At 43.4% G+C, this 16,910-nt stretch overlaps 1 protein-coding gene across 1 annotated transcript in view; it reads right to left on the reverse strand.

The window, feature by feature from the left end:
• Positions 1-16,910, reverse strand: part of Fam20a (FAM20A golgi associated secretory pathway pseudokinase) — a 55,479-nt gene that overhangs the window by 13,578 nt on the left and 24,991 nt on the right. The window contains exon 2 of the mRNA XM_051158960.1: positions 167-351. Within this exon, the coding sequence (XP_051014917.1) occupies positions 167-351 (185 nt within the window). The remainder of the gene's footprint in view (positions 1-166; positions 352-16,910) is intronic.

Raw genomic sequence — 16,910 nt, forward strand, 5'->3', positions numbered from 1 at the left:
TTAAGGCTATAAGATCTCCTTCAAAAGGAATGGGATTTGCTTATTAACCTTGTATTGTCATGTAGTGGTGGCCACCAAAGACTAGTTCCTGAAGCCTGGCCTGAGATAGCTCAACTCACCCTTTGGGGGAAAGTAAGTCCCTCTGGGCTGACCCCATGAACCTCACCAGCGCTGATGGTGGGGAAGTGTCTCATGTCATGGAGGAGCTTGCTGACGACAGGGCTGGATCTGGAGTACAGCCCGTGGCTGTTGATCCCCAAGTGGAACTGGACCCAGCTTGCCTCCGGTCGGAACTGCAGCGGGGGATCCAAGGAGGTGAGGTTGAATTGTTCTTTGTATATCTTGTGCCGTCTGGAAGGGCCAGAAGAATGATTTGGCTGTTAAGCTGGTAGAATAAGAACGAGAAGGTGCAAGGAAAGCACTTTGTCTGCATTCTCCATTCGTGCAATAGCTCATTCAACAAGCGTATTGAGCATCTATTACAGGCCATTTATGCTGCTTTTAGCATGGCGCGGGGGGACCAAAACAGCACCAGCTCCCTCCTTGTCCTCAGACAGCTTCCAATCTTAATGAGAAAAACCAAGCCACCCATTTACACATGGACACAATTACTGAGTTACAAACTGTGCAGATCCTGTGAAAGAAAAGGCAGGTGGCTAAGAGTAGAAATAGGCGCTTTTAAAATCTGGGGACCCTTCCCACACTTTGCCACTAAAACCCATTTCTTAAATCTCTCAATATTTTGTACCCTGATAAGCAGGGAGGTGGTGGAGAGACGGCAACCAGTGTAGAAAGAGGGAATGGAGAGTGTGGGTCCAGGCATCTAGGAAAAGGATGAATAGCTGTTTTCTGATTGATCTTTCAATAGCTTTTTTTTTTTTCCTGCAAGGATGAAAGCAGAAACAAGGTATTTACAGTCTCTCTGAGAGTCCCGCTTGGAAGACAAGTGGCGTGCTAGGAAGTAGTTAGGGAAATATAGAAAAACTCGCCTTCAAATTCGAATGCGTTGTCAGCTAGTGTGTCTATGTATGAATTCTGAGTGTGCAAATATTCAACACGTGACAACATGCACTTCCATATTCCACCTCTACTCATCCGTGGTGAGCACTAACTCACAGAACTGAACAGCTACTGATTTCTGTTAGTCTAGAAAATGTGGATTGTTGACGCTTGTTTTTAAGCTCTATTTTATTTGGGGTATTTGAAGCATCTACCTCCCTTCCATCAACTTCTTAACCCTCAGTAAAAGAAAGAAGGTTAGTAGGGAGGGGGGGCACAGATCCCTTTACTTCTCCCAGCTGTTTAGGGTCAATTGGGTTCTTTTGGGGCAATACCAATGTCCATCAACAGCAAATGCAGCAGACAGTCTCCCCTGAGCCACTTCATCGGAACGTTTCTCTCTCCATCTATCTCCAAGCCATCCCACCATCGGTCTCTGGTCTCTCCAAACTGCTACATGTCTTACACCACCCTTTCTCCCTCTCGGCTCTCTTATTTATCTTCCTCAGAGTCCTAGTCTATGCCCCTCTCTGTACCGCACTAGGCAGGCCGTTTACCAGCAGGCAAAGACCACACTCTTCCCGAGACAGTTATCAGCTATGGACAAACTAAAGCCCAAACTAAAACCCCACTCTTGAGATTAAAACAAAAACATTTATGTAAGTGGGTTGAGGGCATTTTCTCACCTCAAGAAGTCATTTTATTTGTAGACAGTGAGCTACCTTTGATCAGGTTAGAGAGTTTTAAAAGTACCAAGTATTTTCATCGTATCTACCTCTACTTCCCTACTCTACTTCCTCCAGAATCCCCCAACACCCAACCTCCAAATCTGTGTCATCTTCCTCTATAATGGTTTTATACACATGCATGCGCACACACACACCACCCCCCTACAGAGTATAATTAGTTTGTGCATATGTACTTGGCTGTGGGCATTGGCAACCTATCATCTGGAGGCTTGTCCCTGAGTAAAACTGGCTCTCCCTTCCTCAGCAGCCATCTGCTGATGTTGCCGTGCTGCCTTGAGATCCCTCCCTTCATCCATGGTGGCATGTTGTTTGGTGTGATCTTGTACAGGTCTTGTTCTGATAACTCGGCTGGTGAGAGTTCACGGGCACTGTATCCATGACCTGTCCAGGAGACACTTTTACAATAGTCCTCCTGGTCCTCTGGCTCTTACAATATCCCTGGAGCCCAAGTCCTTTCTTGAGGTACATGTTAGAGCCCTTCAGCCAGGTGTGAAAAGCAAAGCTCAGTGATATTCAGAGAGTGGACGAATCCCGAGTCAATTCGCATTGTTGACATGGGCGTGGCTGTGCCAGTGACCCCAGTGCTTCAACCCACGGCAGTGCCAATCCCTCCCTCAGATGAGTCTCAGACGAATGGGAAAGCCTTCCTCTGGTCCAAGTTTGAGAGTGTATGCATTATTGACCAGTGTGTGCAAAAAGTAGCATCCTCGGCTTCCTCCTCCAGGATGCCTGCAGCCTGAAACTGCTCCCCACCTAGCTCATCCAGCCTAGTTTACCCTTCCTTAGTACACAATAATCGTCCTAAATTTCCTGCATAGTAAGTGCCCTCCATCCGAGTAGGCACAGCCCATGTGATCTCAGCTTTTCGATGTATGTATCTGCCATTTCTTTACGATCTGTTATTTCTTCATTCCATTGTTGCCCCAGCCAGGACCTAACCATACAGGATGTAGTAATGATACTGAAGAGCCCTAGCCAAAGTGACTCCATTTTGTCAGCAGGCACCATTCTTGAGCCTGCCCCTAAGTTCACCTCTGTTGTTAGAAAAAAACCACCAACTGTTCCAGGAAAAGAACCACCCTAGGCCTGAGCCAATCAGGGGACAGCGGGAAAGTACCTAACATCCCCAGATGTTATAGATAGATTGCTTACGCGTTTTGCGGTCAGGCTCAACCAATCCCCTGGTGCCAACCCAGCCTTTCTAAATGTCAACCAATCCTGTAACTGGCAAACTGGAGACTCCCATTCCTTGCTGTACCCACAATCAAAAAGCTCTCGCTCTACTGACCCACTGCTTTATCTGCTTCTTCGGTGAGCTTTGAGGGCCCTTGGGCTCCAGTTTGAATAAAGGCTTCTAGCTTTTGCACATGGCTTTGGACTCCTGGTGGTCTTTGGGAATCTAGCAATCTGGGCATAACATTTGGGAGCTGTCTGAGATCCCCAAGATCCCCAGAGAGCCCTGAACCTGGGACGAATGGCTGGCTGGTGTTTTGTCTGAGTGCTCTGTCCATGTCTCTGTGTTATGTCCCTGAATGTCCAGTCAGTCTGAGTCTGTGAATGGTTTAAGCTGAATCCTAAAGGTCTGGGTGATCCAGGTGTGGTGATCCAAGTGGACGTGCTAGTGGAACATTTGCCAGGTGGGTCAAGAGATGTCTCCGACCCACCCTGGTTCTGGTTTTCTGACTTAGGCGGAGCCCAGTTAAGGGACAGTGGTTTGGTATCTGGTGGGAAGTGATGGAACCCACTCTAGGGACAGGCTGTCATTTGACTTAAGCGGAGCTCCATTAAGGGACAGGCTGCTTCTGGGTTGGTTTCTGGTGGAACTTGATGGAGCTCACTGGCTCTTGGCATAGTCTACTGTTTTGAATTTTGGTTCTTTTCACACACACACCATACTGGTACGTTTTTGTTTGTGTGTGGTCCTTTTGTGTTTCTGTTTCCTTGTTACCATCTCAGTTCTAGAAATGGGCCAGGCCCCAGGTGCCATGCTGGCCCATGTGCCCCGCTCCCTGCTCTTGCGTTGTTTGGCTTGACCATGCAGTGGCGGGATCCTGGTGCCTCCCATTTCCTGTGGCCACTTGAACATTGGTGAGCCCTGGGGGAAGGGGGCCCCCCTGCCTCGAGCAGAGGAGGCCCTTGGGGACCCTGCCTCATGCATGGATTTTTTTTTTTTTAATCCTTCTTGGTGCAGGACACATGAGTGCCTGGCCAGCAGCGGCACTCCCTGCTCTCCACCTGCTTTCGAGATCTACGGCCTTGCACAGAGAGGAACAGAAGCAGAACTTCCGGTGCCTGACTACTTCCTCCTTGTCTCTTAAAGTGCCCCGCCACTGAACAGGTCCCAGGAGGACACAGCGACCACAGGGGCAGCCCTAGATGGGCAGTAGCTGGATGGCCGTGGCAGAAGCTTTTTCCAGCTTGCAGTTGGGTCCAGAGCCTGATATAGTTTGGGCCTATGCTGCTGCTACATAACATGACACTGGTCACCAGGTCCAAGCCACCGGTTTCCATTAAAGGCAAGCTCCAGCTCCTGCCTGGACTTAACAGGTGGCAAGATACTTTCCCCTTGAAATTACGGCTAGAGAAAGTAAGAAAAGTTTTGTCTGTCTAGCTTAAATGTTTGATTTTTGACTTGTTTTAAATGTATGAATTTATTGTGTTCTGTACACCTTGGTTATAAATTACTGGTTACTGGAGATGCTGAAGAAAATCTTTAACATCTGTAATAAAAAGTTAGCTTAAGCTCATAACTCAGGGTTAAGGCCACTCTAAACAGCAAATGCATCTGGGAAACAGGTCTCCAAAGGTACTTTTAAATTAAGATGAGATTTTTATGTAACTCTTGTCTCGTATTGAAAACTAGTTATTAAAGTTAGGATTTAAAACAATGTTTCTTTAGTGAGGTGTTAAAGCTGCACTTTTAGCCTATGTATCTTAAGATATATGTACGTACATGTTTGTAACATCTGGGGGCTCGGATGTTATGATTCAATCCTGGTTACACTGTTAAAATTTGGGTTTTGCTTTCTAAATATTATGGCTATTATGTTTGTCCTTCATTCTCAAAAGGGCTAAAAAATCACCGCCTTAGCAATATGTCTGTCCTTACTTTCTGAGTATGGCTATGTTTTTAAAAATTGCTTGCTATAGCCTCTAACACTATGTGGCTGGCTGCCATGTTGATTTTTGGATAGAAAGGGTGGAACCATAGTTTCACTGCCATCTTGACTAAGGGCAGTCACATGACTGGCAGCCATCTCAGTTGTGGGAGGCTCATGGCTTTGTAGCCGTCTCTATTGAGGGCTGCCAGCTGTGTTCAATACCCTACTTAGTGCCTAGTGCAACTTCTGTCCTTTAAGCTGGCTTTTGCTGTTCAGTCTTTATGATGATATGTGGCAGGATCAGCAAGATTGCCAGTCCTTCTATGGACTGTATCTATAATTGAAAGTTTTGCTTTGATACTAGTTCAGAAATATATTTAAAAGTATATTAACTGATGCAATTGATGCCCGGCTATATCATGCAATCAGTTGCTTGATAGCTAATCAAACAATTTTAAGAGAACGACACTCCATTCCCAAGGTAGGGTGGATGGTTTTTGGTTGATCAAGTCTTTGTATATTGATATAAATTTAAGGTTGTATTTTGATTATAGCATACTATGTATCAACTATTTTAAGGTGTTGTACCCATGTAATTCTTAAAAATGCTATGTGAAGTTCTAGTCCTTTTGAAAGCTGCTATCACAAACTGTTTAGGATAATAATAATTAAAAAAGACTGATATTAAATCAAACCTATGGTCTTGTTAGGTATTAGTTCAGTTACTCACAGGTGTTTTCTAAATTAATCAAGTCAATATATATCTAGAAACAAGCTATTTATATATACAAAAAATAGATGTGGTCTTCAAACATTTATCTGTAGATTATAGGACATAACATTTTATGCTTGTAAGATGTAGTTTAGAGCACATAGCTAAAGACAGAAAAGAATTAGCTCAAATATGCTGGACTTCAAGCTTGTCAGAGATCTGCTGAATGTGGCAATAAATATATTTAAACTAATTATCAGAGAAATTCCCGCATCCTAGCAGTAAATCCTCAATGTCTCTGATATTTATGGCATGACAGATGACTTCAATGCTGGATTATAGTGTTCTGACCACTGGGCAAGACTGCCCCAACACTTTGCCTACTGCTAGGCTCAGCCTGTACAGTGTATCAAAACTGGACATCAGGAGAGTTACTGTCTCATGTTGCTGAAAATGAGATGAGGTCAGTCTCTCACATGTTCTTCTTCCACAGAAAATAGCCTCTTGTCTTCTGTGCCTGATGGCTAGACTGTCTATTCCCGTGGTGCCATGTGACCACAGGAGACAACTGGGATGTAACTAGTCATCTCTGTCATTTTAATTTGTACATAGATTCATCTAGGTTACAATTTATCCTTCTCTGATCTCTGATCACACTGATGGGTAAACTAATGATAGCTGACAGCTAGAGAACAATTAGTTTCACTGCTAGTCCATCAGTCAGTTCATTAGCTATTTAAAACTAATAGGTACTAGGTCTTTTCTCTTATTTCAAAAGGTAAATGGGCTTTCTTTGCTCACAGGCTTCAAGTTATAAAAGGTAAACAGATTTCAGTATAACTTTTTACTAATCTTTCATTTGGATGACTGTTCCCAGTAATTGACTGCCTATGTTTCCTGGTGAATAACTGGATAGGGAAAAAAAAAAAAAAAAAAAAAAGAGTGTAAAGTTTATATAAGGTCTGAGGATATGAAGGTTTAAGTTATGAGGATGTAAAGTGTTTGAAGGCCTAAGAAAATGTTTAAGAGTTGACAAGTCCAAGTTATGAAGAAAGCATTTGAGGGTCTAAGAAAGCGTTTAAAAGGTTGGAAAGTGCAAGTTATAAAGGCTGGAGGGTCTTAAAAGAGGTTTTAAGGTACATAAATGCAAGTTGTAGAGCTATAAGAAAGTGACTTAAAGTATATAAAAATGAGATCAATAGAGTTCTGATAAGGTGATGGGGCACTGACTACATATTAATCAGGCACAAGTTCAGCATTTTAACTTCCCTTTAGTTGTCCTCTGAATATAGATTTAAGGGTGCTTCTCATCATGCTAAAAATGTGTCTGTCCAACCTGGATGTCAAGCCTAGTGGACTGAGAAAAAGACCGTTCATGCTTTTACTGGGTCTCAAAGGCACAGGCCTACTCCAGCTGTCTTATAGATACGGTTTTAACCTCCGTCCCTAGTCCTATTTGTCTCAGCAGGTCTTCACCTGGCTAACACACTCCATCTAGGGATCGCCTGTGGATTGCAAACTGCTGAGATCTGGACCTGCCTAGAAGCTGATGTAGAGCAGCCCCGCAGATATGCCTGCTCCCTGCCTCTTCACCCGGATCAGCTAAACTGATGCTTGTGATAAGTGCCCCATTACCTAGCCTTTGGCCAGCTTTTCAGCCTTCCTAGGGCTGGATAACAGCGCCCCTAGTGTCAGCAGGAAGAAGTTACAGAAGAGAATAACTTGTGTGGTCCCACTTTATAGGCTAAGTCAAGGGCAACTCTCTAGCATGAGAGACAAATGGCTACAAGAAAACAGGTGAGGTGGCGCACGCCTTTAATCCCAGCACTCGGGAGGCAGAGGCAGGCGGATCGCTGTGAGTTCGAGGCCAGCCTGGTCTACAAAGTGAGTCCAGGATGGCCAAGGCTACACAGAGAAACCCTGTCTCGAAAAACCAAAAAAAAAAAAAAAAAAAAAAAAGAAAAAAAAAGAAAAAAGAAAAGAAAGAAAACAGGCCCTTAGGGGCTGGAGAGATGGCTCAGTGGTTAAGAGCACTGCCTGCTCTTTCAAAGGACCAGGGTTCAATTCCCAGCACCCACATGGCAGCTCACAACTGTCTGTAACTCCAAGATCTGACACCCTCACACCAACACACAAAAAATTAAAATTAAATAAAAATATTAAAAAAAAAAAAAAAAAAGAAAGAAAAAAGAAAATAGGCCCTTAGTAATGTTTTTTTTTTCTGGTCATTCTTTGTGCCCCTTACATGCTAGACTTTATTTCATGTTTGTCAAAGACCACATTATGGTTTTGAGGGCACAAAGCAATCCTTGTATACTTGACAGAAGTCATAAAAATCAAAGATTTGATTTAGGGACATAAGACACGGAGAAATGAAGAGCCCTAGCTAATGTACCCCCATTTTGTCAGCAGGCACCATCTTGAGCCTGTCCTTAAGTTCACCTCTATTGCTGGAAAAACCACAAACTGTTCCAGGAAAAGGAAAAGAAGCCCCCCCCCGCACAGGCCTGAGCCAGTCAAGGGACAGTGGGAAAGTATCTAATGTCCCCAGATGGTATAGAAAGATGGCGTAAGCATTTCGAGGTCAGGCTCGACCAATCCTCTAGTGCCAAACCCTCCCTTGCTAAATGTCAACCAATCCTGTAACTGGCAAATAATTGTTCCTTGCTGTAACCACAATAAAAACCGTATCTAACAACGGTTTAGGGCTCTCACTGCTAATCTGCTGATTCAGTGAGGTTTGAGGGCCCTTGGGCTCGAGTTTAAATAAAGGCTCTGTGCTTTTGCCACGGCTTAGGATTCCTGGTGGTCTTTGGGGAACTAGCGATCTGGGCATTACAATACTGGCCAAGAAATGAAGAGTTGGCTATGAAACACCAATCTGTACTTCCTCCATCTGTACAAACAGCTCCTTAACTGGAAAGGAAGGCCACAGAACAAAGACATTATTATATTTTATGTTCATGAGAGTGTTTTCCCTAAGTGTTTAAGAAGCCCAGAGAAAGCAGTGACAAATTCAATTTCTATCAGGCTTTCAAGCTGTCAGGGGTAGCTGACCTGTAAATCTGGGACCTGATCAGGTTGCTCATCTGGGCATGCTCTGATTCAGGAGTTAGCCTTTCAGTGTCTGGACTTGGTTCTTTCAAAAGCCGGTGTTGAGGGACAAAGTTTCTAATTTGTTGATGTTTGATGAAAATATCCTTGGCCTTTGGGGAAGTTCTTAACCTGGCACTGAATATCCACTCTGACCTCTCTGGGGCTTTGCCATCTTTTGTTCTTGAAATTTGAATTCTCTGGTCTTCTGAAAGTTGCTTTTCTATCCAGGGCCAAGTTAGGCTACCTGCTTAGCTAGGTTCTAAGCCTTGAAGCTTTGCTGTCTTATCAAGACTTATTTCACTGACTTTCTAAACCTGAGTCTGTTGCTTTAATCTTATTCTTTGTGGTCCATTTTCATTTGTGTTTATGACCTTGTGCTGTCCTTGGACATAGCCTGACCATGTGTGTGTGTGTGTGTGTGTGTGTGTATTTTTTGTTTGTTTTATTTTATTTTATTTTTTGATTTTTGAGACAGGATTTCTCTGTGTAGCCTTGGCTGTCTTAGACTCACTTTGTAGACCAGCCTGGCCTTGAACTCACAGCGCTCCACATGCCTCTGCTTCCCAAATACTGGGATTAAAGGCATGCGCCACCACACCTGGCTCTTGCCTATATGTTATTCTTCTGCTTATCCTTGGTTTTTAGCTCTTCTCTCCAGCATCTCACCCCCATGATAATCCCTCGAATAATATTTTCTATTATTCAGACTTTATTGTGAAAATAGGAAACCAGTAAAGCTGATTTTAGATGATAACATTCACCATCGTGGTGGGTGGGAATCAAGCACACACATTCTTGGTAGAGGAGAAACAAAGCAGAGGATTTGGGCTAAAGAAGGAATTGTAAAAGAAGTTGTGATGTCATTGTCAAACAATGACCTCAGGGTTGAAAAGAACTCAAAGGAATGCTGGGAGTATAGCTCAGTTCTTGGAGTGTTTGCCTACCCTGCATGAAGGCCTGGGTTTGGTCTCTAGCATTACATAAATTGGGTGTGATGGCATGGGCCTGAAACCCCAGAGCTCAGGAGGTAGAGGCAGTAGGAGAAGAAGTTCAACATTATTCTCAGCTATATAACAAGTTCAAAGCCAGCCTGTGCTATGTGAAACCCTGTCAAAAAATTTATTTAAAGGAAGAAGTATTTGTGTGTGTGTGTGTGTGTGTGTGTGTGTATGTGTGTGTAGGTGCTTGGAAGATGGTTCAGTGGTTAAACCACTTGCTGAACAAGCAACATGGCCAGAGCTTAGATCCCCAGAACCTGTATAAAGCCTGTGTGGGTGTGGTATCTGGTTTGTAATTCCAACTTTGGCTGGCTCATAATTCCAACCTTGGAAAGCAGAGACAGGATTCCCAAGGAGCCAGCCAACTAGACTAACTGTGTGAGTAAGGTCCGGGTTTGAGTGAGAGACTCTGTCTCACAGAATAAGGCAGAGAGTGATCAAGGAAGAATTCCTGACATCGACCTTGGGCCTCCATATGCAAAGACAATGGAGGAGGAGGAGAAAGAAGAGGAGGGAGGAGGAGCTTAGAGACCCACCTAGCTCCACTCCCTTCCTTGTGTCATTAAGTTGTTTCCTCCCCATTTTGGTGCATTGCCAGGGAGAGAATCATGCCATAAGCAGATTAGCTCAATCAATCTGTCCACCTCCCTTAGAAAACACTTCCAACACAGAGCCAAGATTCTCATACCTTCCATCAATACGTTTATTTTAGCTCCTGAATTTAGGCAGGGCATATTCCTTTCTTACATTATAGCCTTTGGGATACGCAAAGATAGTTTGTGTGATCTTGGCATTATTCCATGTTCATGTTAACTTATGCCACCTGGCCCCTCCCCATGATTCTTCCAAGACCAGAGGTTTAGGTCGCCCTGTGATCTTAGTCATTACGATGGATGAAATGTCTCTGCCCCTCTTCCAGGTCATATGTTGAAGTCCTGGCCTTCTAAGTGATGCTATTAGAAGGTAGAGATGCTTGGGTCTAGAAAGCAGAGACCACCTAAATCATATCAGTGCCCACAAAGATACCCCCAGAGAGAAAGTCTTGCCTTTTCTAGCATGCAACGTGATAGCATGAAGCTAACTGCCTATGGACAGAAAGAGGGACTTATCCGACATCAAATGGACTGGCATGCTGGTCTTGGATGTTCCAGACTTCAGCACCATGGTAAGTAAATTTCTCTTTTTTATGATCCACCCCATCAATGGTGTTTTGTTACAGTGCTTTAAATGGATGGAGGCAGTTGTGTTTACACATTTTCTCCTATTTTTGACATCCAGAATGAAATGTGAGACCTTAGCTCTAGATTGCCCAGGGGAGGGGAGATGGACCAGTCGCTCCCCTCATTATAGACATGTCCCTTCTATTACTGTCACCAAAGGCATCTCTCATAGCTCTAAGAAAATATGAGTGGTTTCCTAGTTACGGGATTCTAATGTTGGTCTCACACATTCCAGGAATGACCTCATTCCCAGAGCTGTTCTGTGATCCCTCCTTGTCAACACGGTCATTCTAGTGTTCCACAGTACAGTTGGATGGAACAAGATTATTCATCTCTTGCCATTGTGATCATGCCAGTGTTCCATGGTACAGTTGAATTAACAGGATTATTAATCTCTCTCTGCTATATCCTCAGGACCCGTAAAGCAGAGGTCTTCTCTGGCTGGTAGCAAGTGAAAATGGCAGGGGGAAAACAAAGCATTAGGAACAGCTGAACCACCATGGTTGGCTCTGGAGAGGGAGTGGGTCGAGAGCAAGGACCATGAAGCCATCACAAAGTGCTGAGACCGCTTCCTGCCTGATGGCCAGGTAAGGGACTGGATCTACCAATAATAGGAAAGTGCTCAAAAGGGGACCTTGATTTTAATCTTGTGAGAGATCAGGTCATGCTCTCCTAGACCTCTGACCTTCAGAACAAAATGGCTGCTGCTTAGGTTTCTAAGTTTAAGGTAGTGTATACAAGGTGGTAGACAATGATGCACAGGTTTTCCCACAAAGAAGCTGAAAAGCCACACACGATTAGTTTAAGCATGTTTCTATTTATTTTAAGGATATATCTTCTAATCCAAGGGGGCAGAGGCAGGCAGATCTCAGTGAGTTCACGGCCAGCCTGGTTATGTAGTAAGTTACGAGGTACCTAGGGCTGCATATTGAGACCCTGTCTCGAAAAAACCCAGAACAAACCAAAAATATATCCTAAATTATTTCCCCCATCCCTCCTTCTCTTTTTTCCAGTTTCTTTCTTTCTTTCTTTCTCCTTTTCTCTTTTTTCCAGCTTTCTTTCTTGTATTTGAAGTTCTCCTATTTCAGCTTCCTGAGCGCTGAGGCTATAGACATGTGCCACCTTACCTGGTCTAATACTTTTCTTAAATGTAGATACTGAATTAGTGTTTCAGAGTATTGCTTTTTGTCCCTAAAGTAGTCAACTAACTTTTAGATAGACTTTTTTTATTTTTTTATTTTTTGAGTTCTCTGGGGTCACTGGGCAGGAGACATGTAAACTTTGTAACAATTACAGAGACAGGACAGACTGAGTCAAATGCTTGAAGCAAATGTGCGCTTAGAAGCAGAGTGTTCTCGAGCTGGGCCGGCAGAAAAAAAAAAAAAAAAAAAAAAAAGCAAAGAATGCAGATTGAAGGCAGCAAGGAGAGGCTGAGTAGTATGTCAGGTTAGAGAGAAGACTCCTCAGATAAAAGGGAATAGCTGCTGTCGCTTTTAGCTCACTGTCGCTCTGAACGGCTGCCATTTATTCATCAGATGTTTGCTGAAAGCTAGATTTTGATCTATGTTTTGGAACTAGAGCTGTGCACCAAATAAAGTGGCTTTCTTTTTCTCATGAAGCACTTTTCAGGCAAGTAATTGAATCTGAATTTTCGAAAGGAAGCTAGAAACCCAGACTGTTATTCCTAATTAAGCATCTCCTTAAAAAAAAAAGTTGGTTTAAATTAAATGCCATCTCATGCAAGGCCGAGCAAGTTCATAGTCACTGTTGAGTTTGTGACCCTCTTACAGAACGAACATTATCAATGTGAAACAATGTTTAAAAAAACCCACCCACCGTCAGACACTCTGGGGGAACGTATACAAATAAGGAGACAAAAAAATGAAACACTCTTGTAATGTAAGATATTGGTTCCAAGAGCAGGAAAAAAAAAAAAAAAAAATGGTGGCTGAATCTTCTTTCCCACAAGAGCTCAAGGCCAGCCTCCAGCTTGAGATGGGTTGAGGCTTCCTAAACTCAGCTGCTCTTCTCTTTCCCTCCCCAACAGAGGGTCAAGATGTACTAGCTTTATCATTACTGGAAATAACCAATATTAATGTTTTCTAGACATAGCAATTTTATAAAAATCAAGAGGAAGGGCAAACGTTGATCAGGCCTCTAGCCAACTTTTCCTTTATTGCCGTTTTATTTTTAGGAGAAAAGAAGGAGAGAGAGAGAGAGAGAGAGAGAGAGAGAGAGAGAGAGAGAGAGAGAGAGAGAGAGAGAGAGAGAGAGAACCCTCAAATCTGGCAGGCTCTGGTTCTCAGGGCCCCGTGGAAGCTACAGCTGTGCGATTGCTAGACTCCCTTGGGATTTTGCTGGACCGAGTGGGAAGTCCCCAGCCAAGTCAGTCACCCTGAACCAGATCAACACAGAAAGAACATGGACTGAGCAGCAGGAGGAGAAATGGTTTTTCTGGCCCAGCTGGGTTTCAGGATGAGGCGGCATTTTCATAAGTGACGGCAAATAGATTGCAGCTCCAGTCACAGATGAGGGACAGAGCATCCAAACTGGAACACCCATGAGTGGCAAATTGAGTGCAACTTCCGTACTATGACACTCTGCTCTAAAACAGTTTACTGTTAGAGGGGGGCAGGGGGGTGGGTATAGCTTCTCTGGTTGGCTATGCTGCCCTTAACAGAGCTGGAGTCCCACTTTTCTTGGGGTGCTGCCTTGGAGGAGAAAGAAAGGATACCAATTTGAGTGTCCTCCTCTGTGAGTTTTCATTTTTTGTTTTTGTGGGTTTTTGTTGTTGTTGTTGTTGTGTGTTTTTTTTTTTTTTTTTTTTGTTTGTTTGTTTTGTTTTGTTTTTCTGGTCAAAGTAAAGTGATTTATTTCTTGCAGAGGCTTAGCTTGAGGGCTCTTTGCTTCTGATTGGCCAGCCAGTGGAGAGGTCCTGGAGATGGCTTTGACACATAACTTGGAGTTGGCTATGCAGGCAACCACAGTTGGAGTATTTACACCACCGCCATTGGCAAATGTTACAAGTTAGAACTTTTTCACCCTTAGAAAAGCTGGCTGCCTGGACCTAGCCTGTCTGAAGGTGACTGTGTGCTCATAGAAGTGAAAATACACAGAGAATTTATTTGCTTCCCCAACGCTGTTTGTCAGGCTTGGGGAAAGAAGCAGAATTCTAACAGAGTAGGCAACAGTAAATAAAAGGGCTTGTAAAAAAAAAGGGGGGGGGGCTTGTAGCTGGGTAGGAGATAGCTAAGATGACCAGATAGGAGAAAGGACAAGGCCTGGGAAAAGTGACAAAGCTGGCCTTGGCAGGTTCTGATGGACACTGATAAAACCTTCCTGAGGAACACGCACAAGGCACAGTTACCCTTTTTATCTATTCCTGCATCTACTTCACTTAATTACGTCACACTAAATTATGCATAAGGATGGCTTCTAAAAAGAGCCCTCACCTATGTCAGGAAGGGACCACCCAGGACTACCTTGCAGACAAAGAGCTCTATATGAGGTAGTGGAGGAAGATTGCAGGGTGTATTGTAACTGTGTCTCCCGACGGTCAGAATATGGTCAGAATACCCAACTATGGCTAAATATCCGTGAAGCTGCAGTTAGCATGTTCCTGCAACGTCAGGAACCAAGTCACCAGGGCGTTCTCCTAAACCTGTGGACTAATGAGGTCTTCATCCTCAAAGGACCTGGTGACAATATAATGCTCCTTGCTTTGTGGTTTTGCACAGCACTCCTTTTGTGTCAAGCACAGGAAGAAATACCCTAAGAGGAAGATCTGGAACACCATGGTTTGGAAAAGAAGCCATGCCATGTAAGGAGAGATGAGATCAGACACTTGGTGGAGAAGCAGCCACCTGGTAGGGAGAGGTGCCTTAGAGGAAGGGTTAAAGGAAGCCCAAAGGACCAGAAGAAGCAGACTTAGGGTCAGCATCTGAAAGAAAATCACTCTGTTTTAAATGGATATATAAAAATCTTTTCATATAAGATGGAGATCTATGTAGCAGGGTGTACTTAAAGGAAAAAAAAATCACACACCACACAGAATTGAAGCAACTACGTACTAAACACTAAATACTCTATACATGATTGCTGCTCACATCAATAAAATACTTTAGTTACAAGTCATGTGACCTTGACCTGTAAAAAACATTTTCTGTTTCTTTCTCTAGGCAGGGATGAAATTCCCTTGGTAAATGTTCCCTAAAAAACATGGCATCTCCTTTGGGTAAAAAGCACTATAAATGTTGGAGTTTTAAAAAACTTACTTAGAAAACATGTTTACATAATTCAAAACTTTAAATCCCAGACATTTCTTCCTATCTCTGCTCCCTGGAGGCAAACGATGGTGCCAATTATTTTCTTTTTTTTCACCTTTATTTCTAAATATGTAAGATCTACACGAGGCTTTCTTTCTTCTCACTAAAAGATTCTGGCAATTTTTCAATTCAATATACAGAATTCTGTCTATTTTGGGGGGAGTCTATGGTTTTGCTATAATAGTCAAAGTAAGGCTGGAACTCCCAATTATTTCTCCTGCATGCTATAATTACAGGCACACACCATGGTGCCTGACTTCTCTATTTAAAATATTTTAGAAGACTATGTTATAGTCTAGTGTGTGGAAATCATGTAATTAACCTGCTATGATGTGGCGGTTAGTGTTTAAATGTCAACTCTCCACAGCCTAGAATTACCCCGGAAGAGAGTCTCTACTGAGGAATGATCTAGAACAACTTGGCCAGTGGGCCTATCTGTTGGGATTGTTTTGTTAAATTGAGGCAGTAGGGCCTACCTTCGCTGTGAGCATGACCATTTCATTGGGTTGAACCCTGCTTTGTCTAAGAGTAGAGAAAGATGGCTAAGTGCTAAGCAATTAAGCCGCCCATGGCTCTTGCTCTTGGCTGTGGACGTGCTGAGACTGGCCGCATCAAGCTCCTGCTGAGGTGAATTCCTCAAAACCATAGACTTTAACCTAAAAATTTGAGCCTAATACATCCCTTTCTCCCCTAAGATGTTTTTGTTCAGGGTGTCTTATAACAGCAACAGAAAGGAAACTGTGGTGTGGGTGTTCGTGCCTCTCCAAATGCATATGTTGAAATCAGTTCTCGAAGGTATTAGGAGTTGGGGGGTCTTACAAGGTAATTGGGGGTTTGGGGTTAGAGTCCTCATGACTGGCATCAATACTCTTATAAAAAAGGATCCCAGTGAGCTAGACTGCTCCTAGGGCCATGTGAAGACACACTGAGACGGTGCCTTCTGTGATTCACTTGACCCTGGATTTCCCAAACATTCAGAACTGTGAGAAATAAATCGCACTGTTGATAAGCCATCCATCCAATAGTGTCTTATTATAATAACCCAAGTGCATAACACAACTCCCTAAAATTCTGAGTTGTTTGCCAAGCAGTGTTCCCATAATGTGAGAGTGAGTCTGTGTGATACACTCTCAGAGAGGTGACACAAAGGACAAACGTAAGCTGGTCTTTGTTAGAGTTCCTCAAATTGCTATCCCTGCTATTCACGGTGTAGGACTATTGTTACCACAGGTGTTAATATGCGTTTTTGATCTTTGCCAACTTACTAGGTGAACAGTGGTATCTTGGTGTGGTCTGAAATTTGCATGTCTGTAATGTTCCAAGTGAGGCTGCCTTTTTACATCTGCTCCAGAGATGTTGGAGTTGTTAATCTTCTCTCTCTCTCTCTCTCTCTCTCTCTCTCTCTCTCTCTCTCTCTCTCTCTCTCTCTCTCTCTCACACACACACACACACACACACACACACATTTAAAATGATTACTTCTATGATTTACAAATACCGCAGCTCAGGCTGTATGATCCTCTGTCATGGGAGGAAGGAGGAGACTATAAAAGAGAAGCTGCTGGTGGCCAGAAAGCCCTCCCTAATGTTGTCACCACTGGGAGAAAGGAAAGCAGAGAACAAGATGTCGCCAGATGGCCCAGTGGCCTCTTTTTTTGTGCATCTTAATACTTCCATCAGGTTTGGACTTCACGTGTATCTCAATGAAAC

The sequence above is a fragment of the Acomys russatus genome, chromosome 16, assembly GCF_903995435.1.
Source record: "Acomys russatus chromosome 16, mAcoRus1.1, whole genome shotgun sequence".
In the NCBI taxonomy this organism is placed as follows: domain Eukaryota; kingdom Metazoa; phylum Chordata; class Mammalia; order Rodentia; family Muridae; genus Acomys; species Acomys russatus.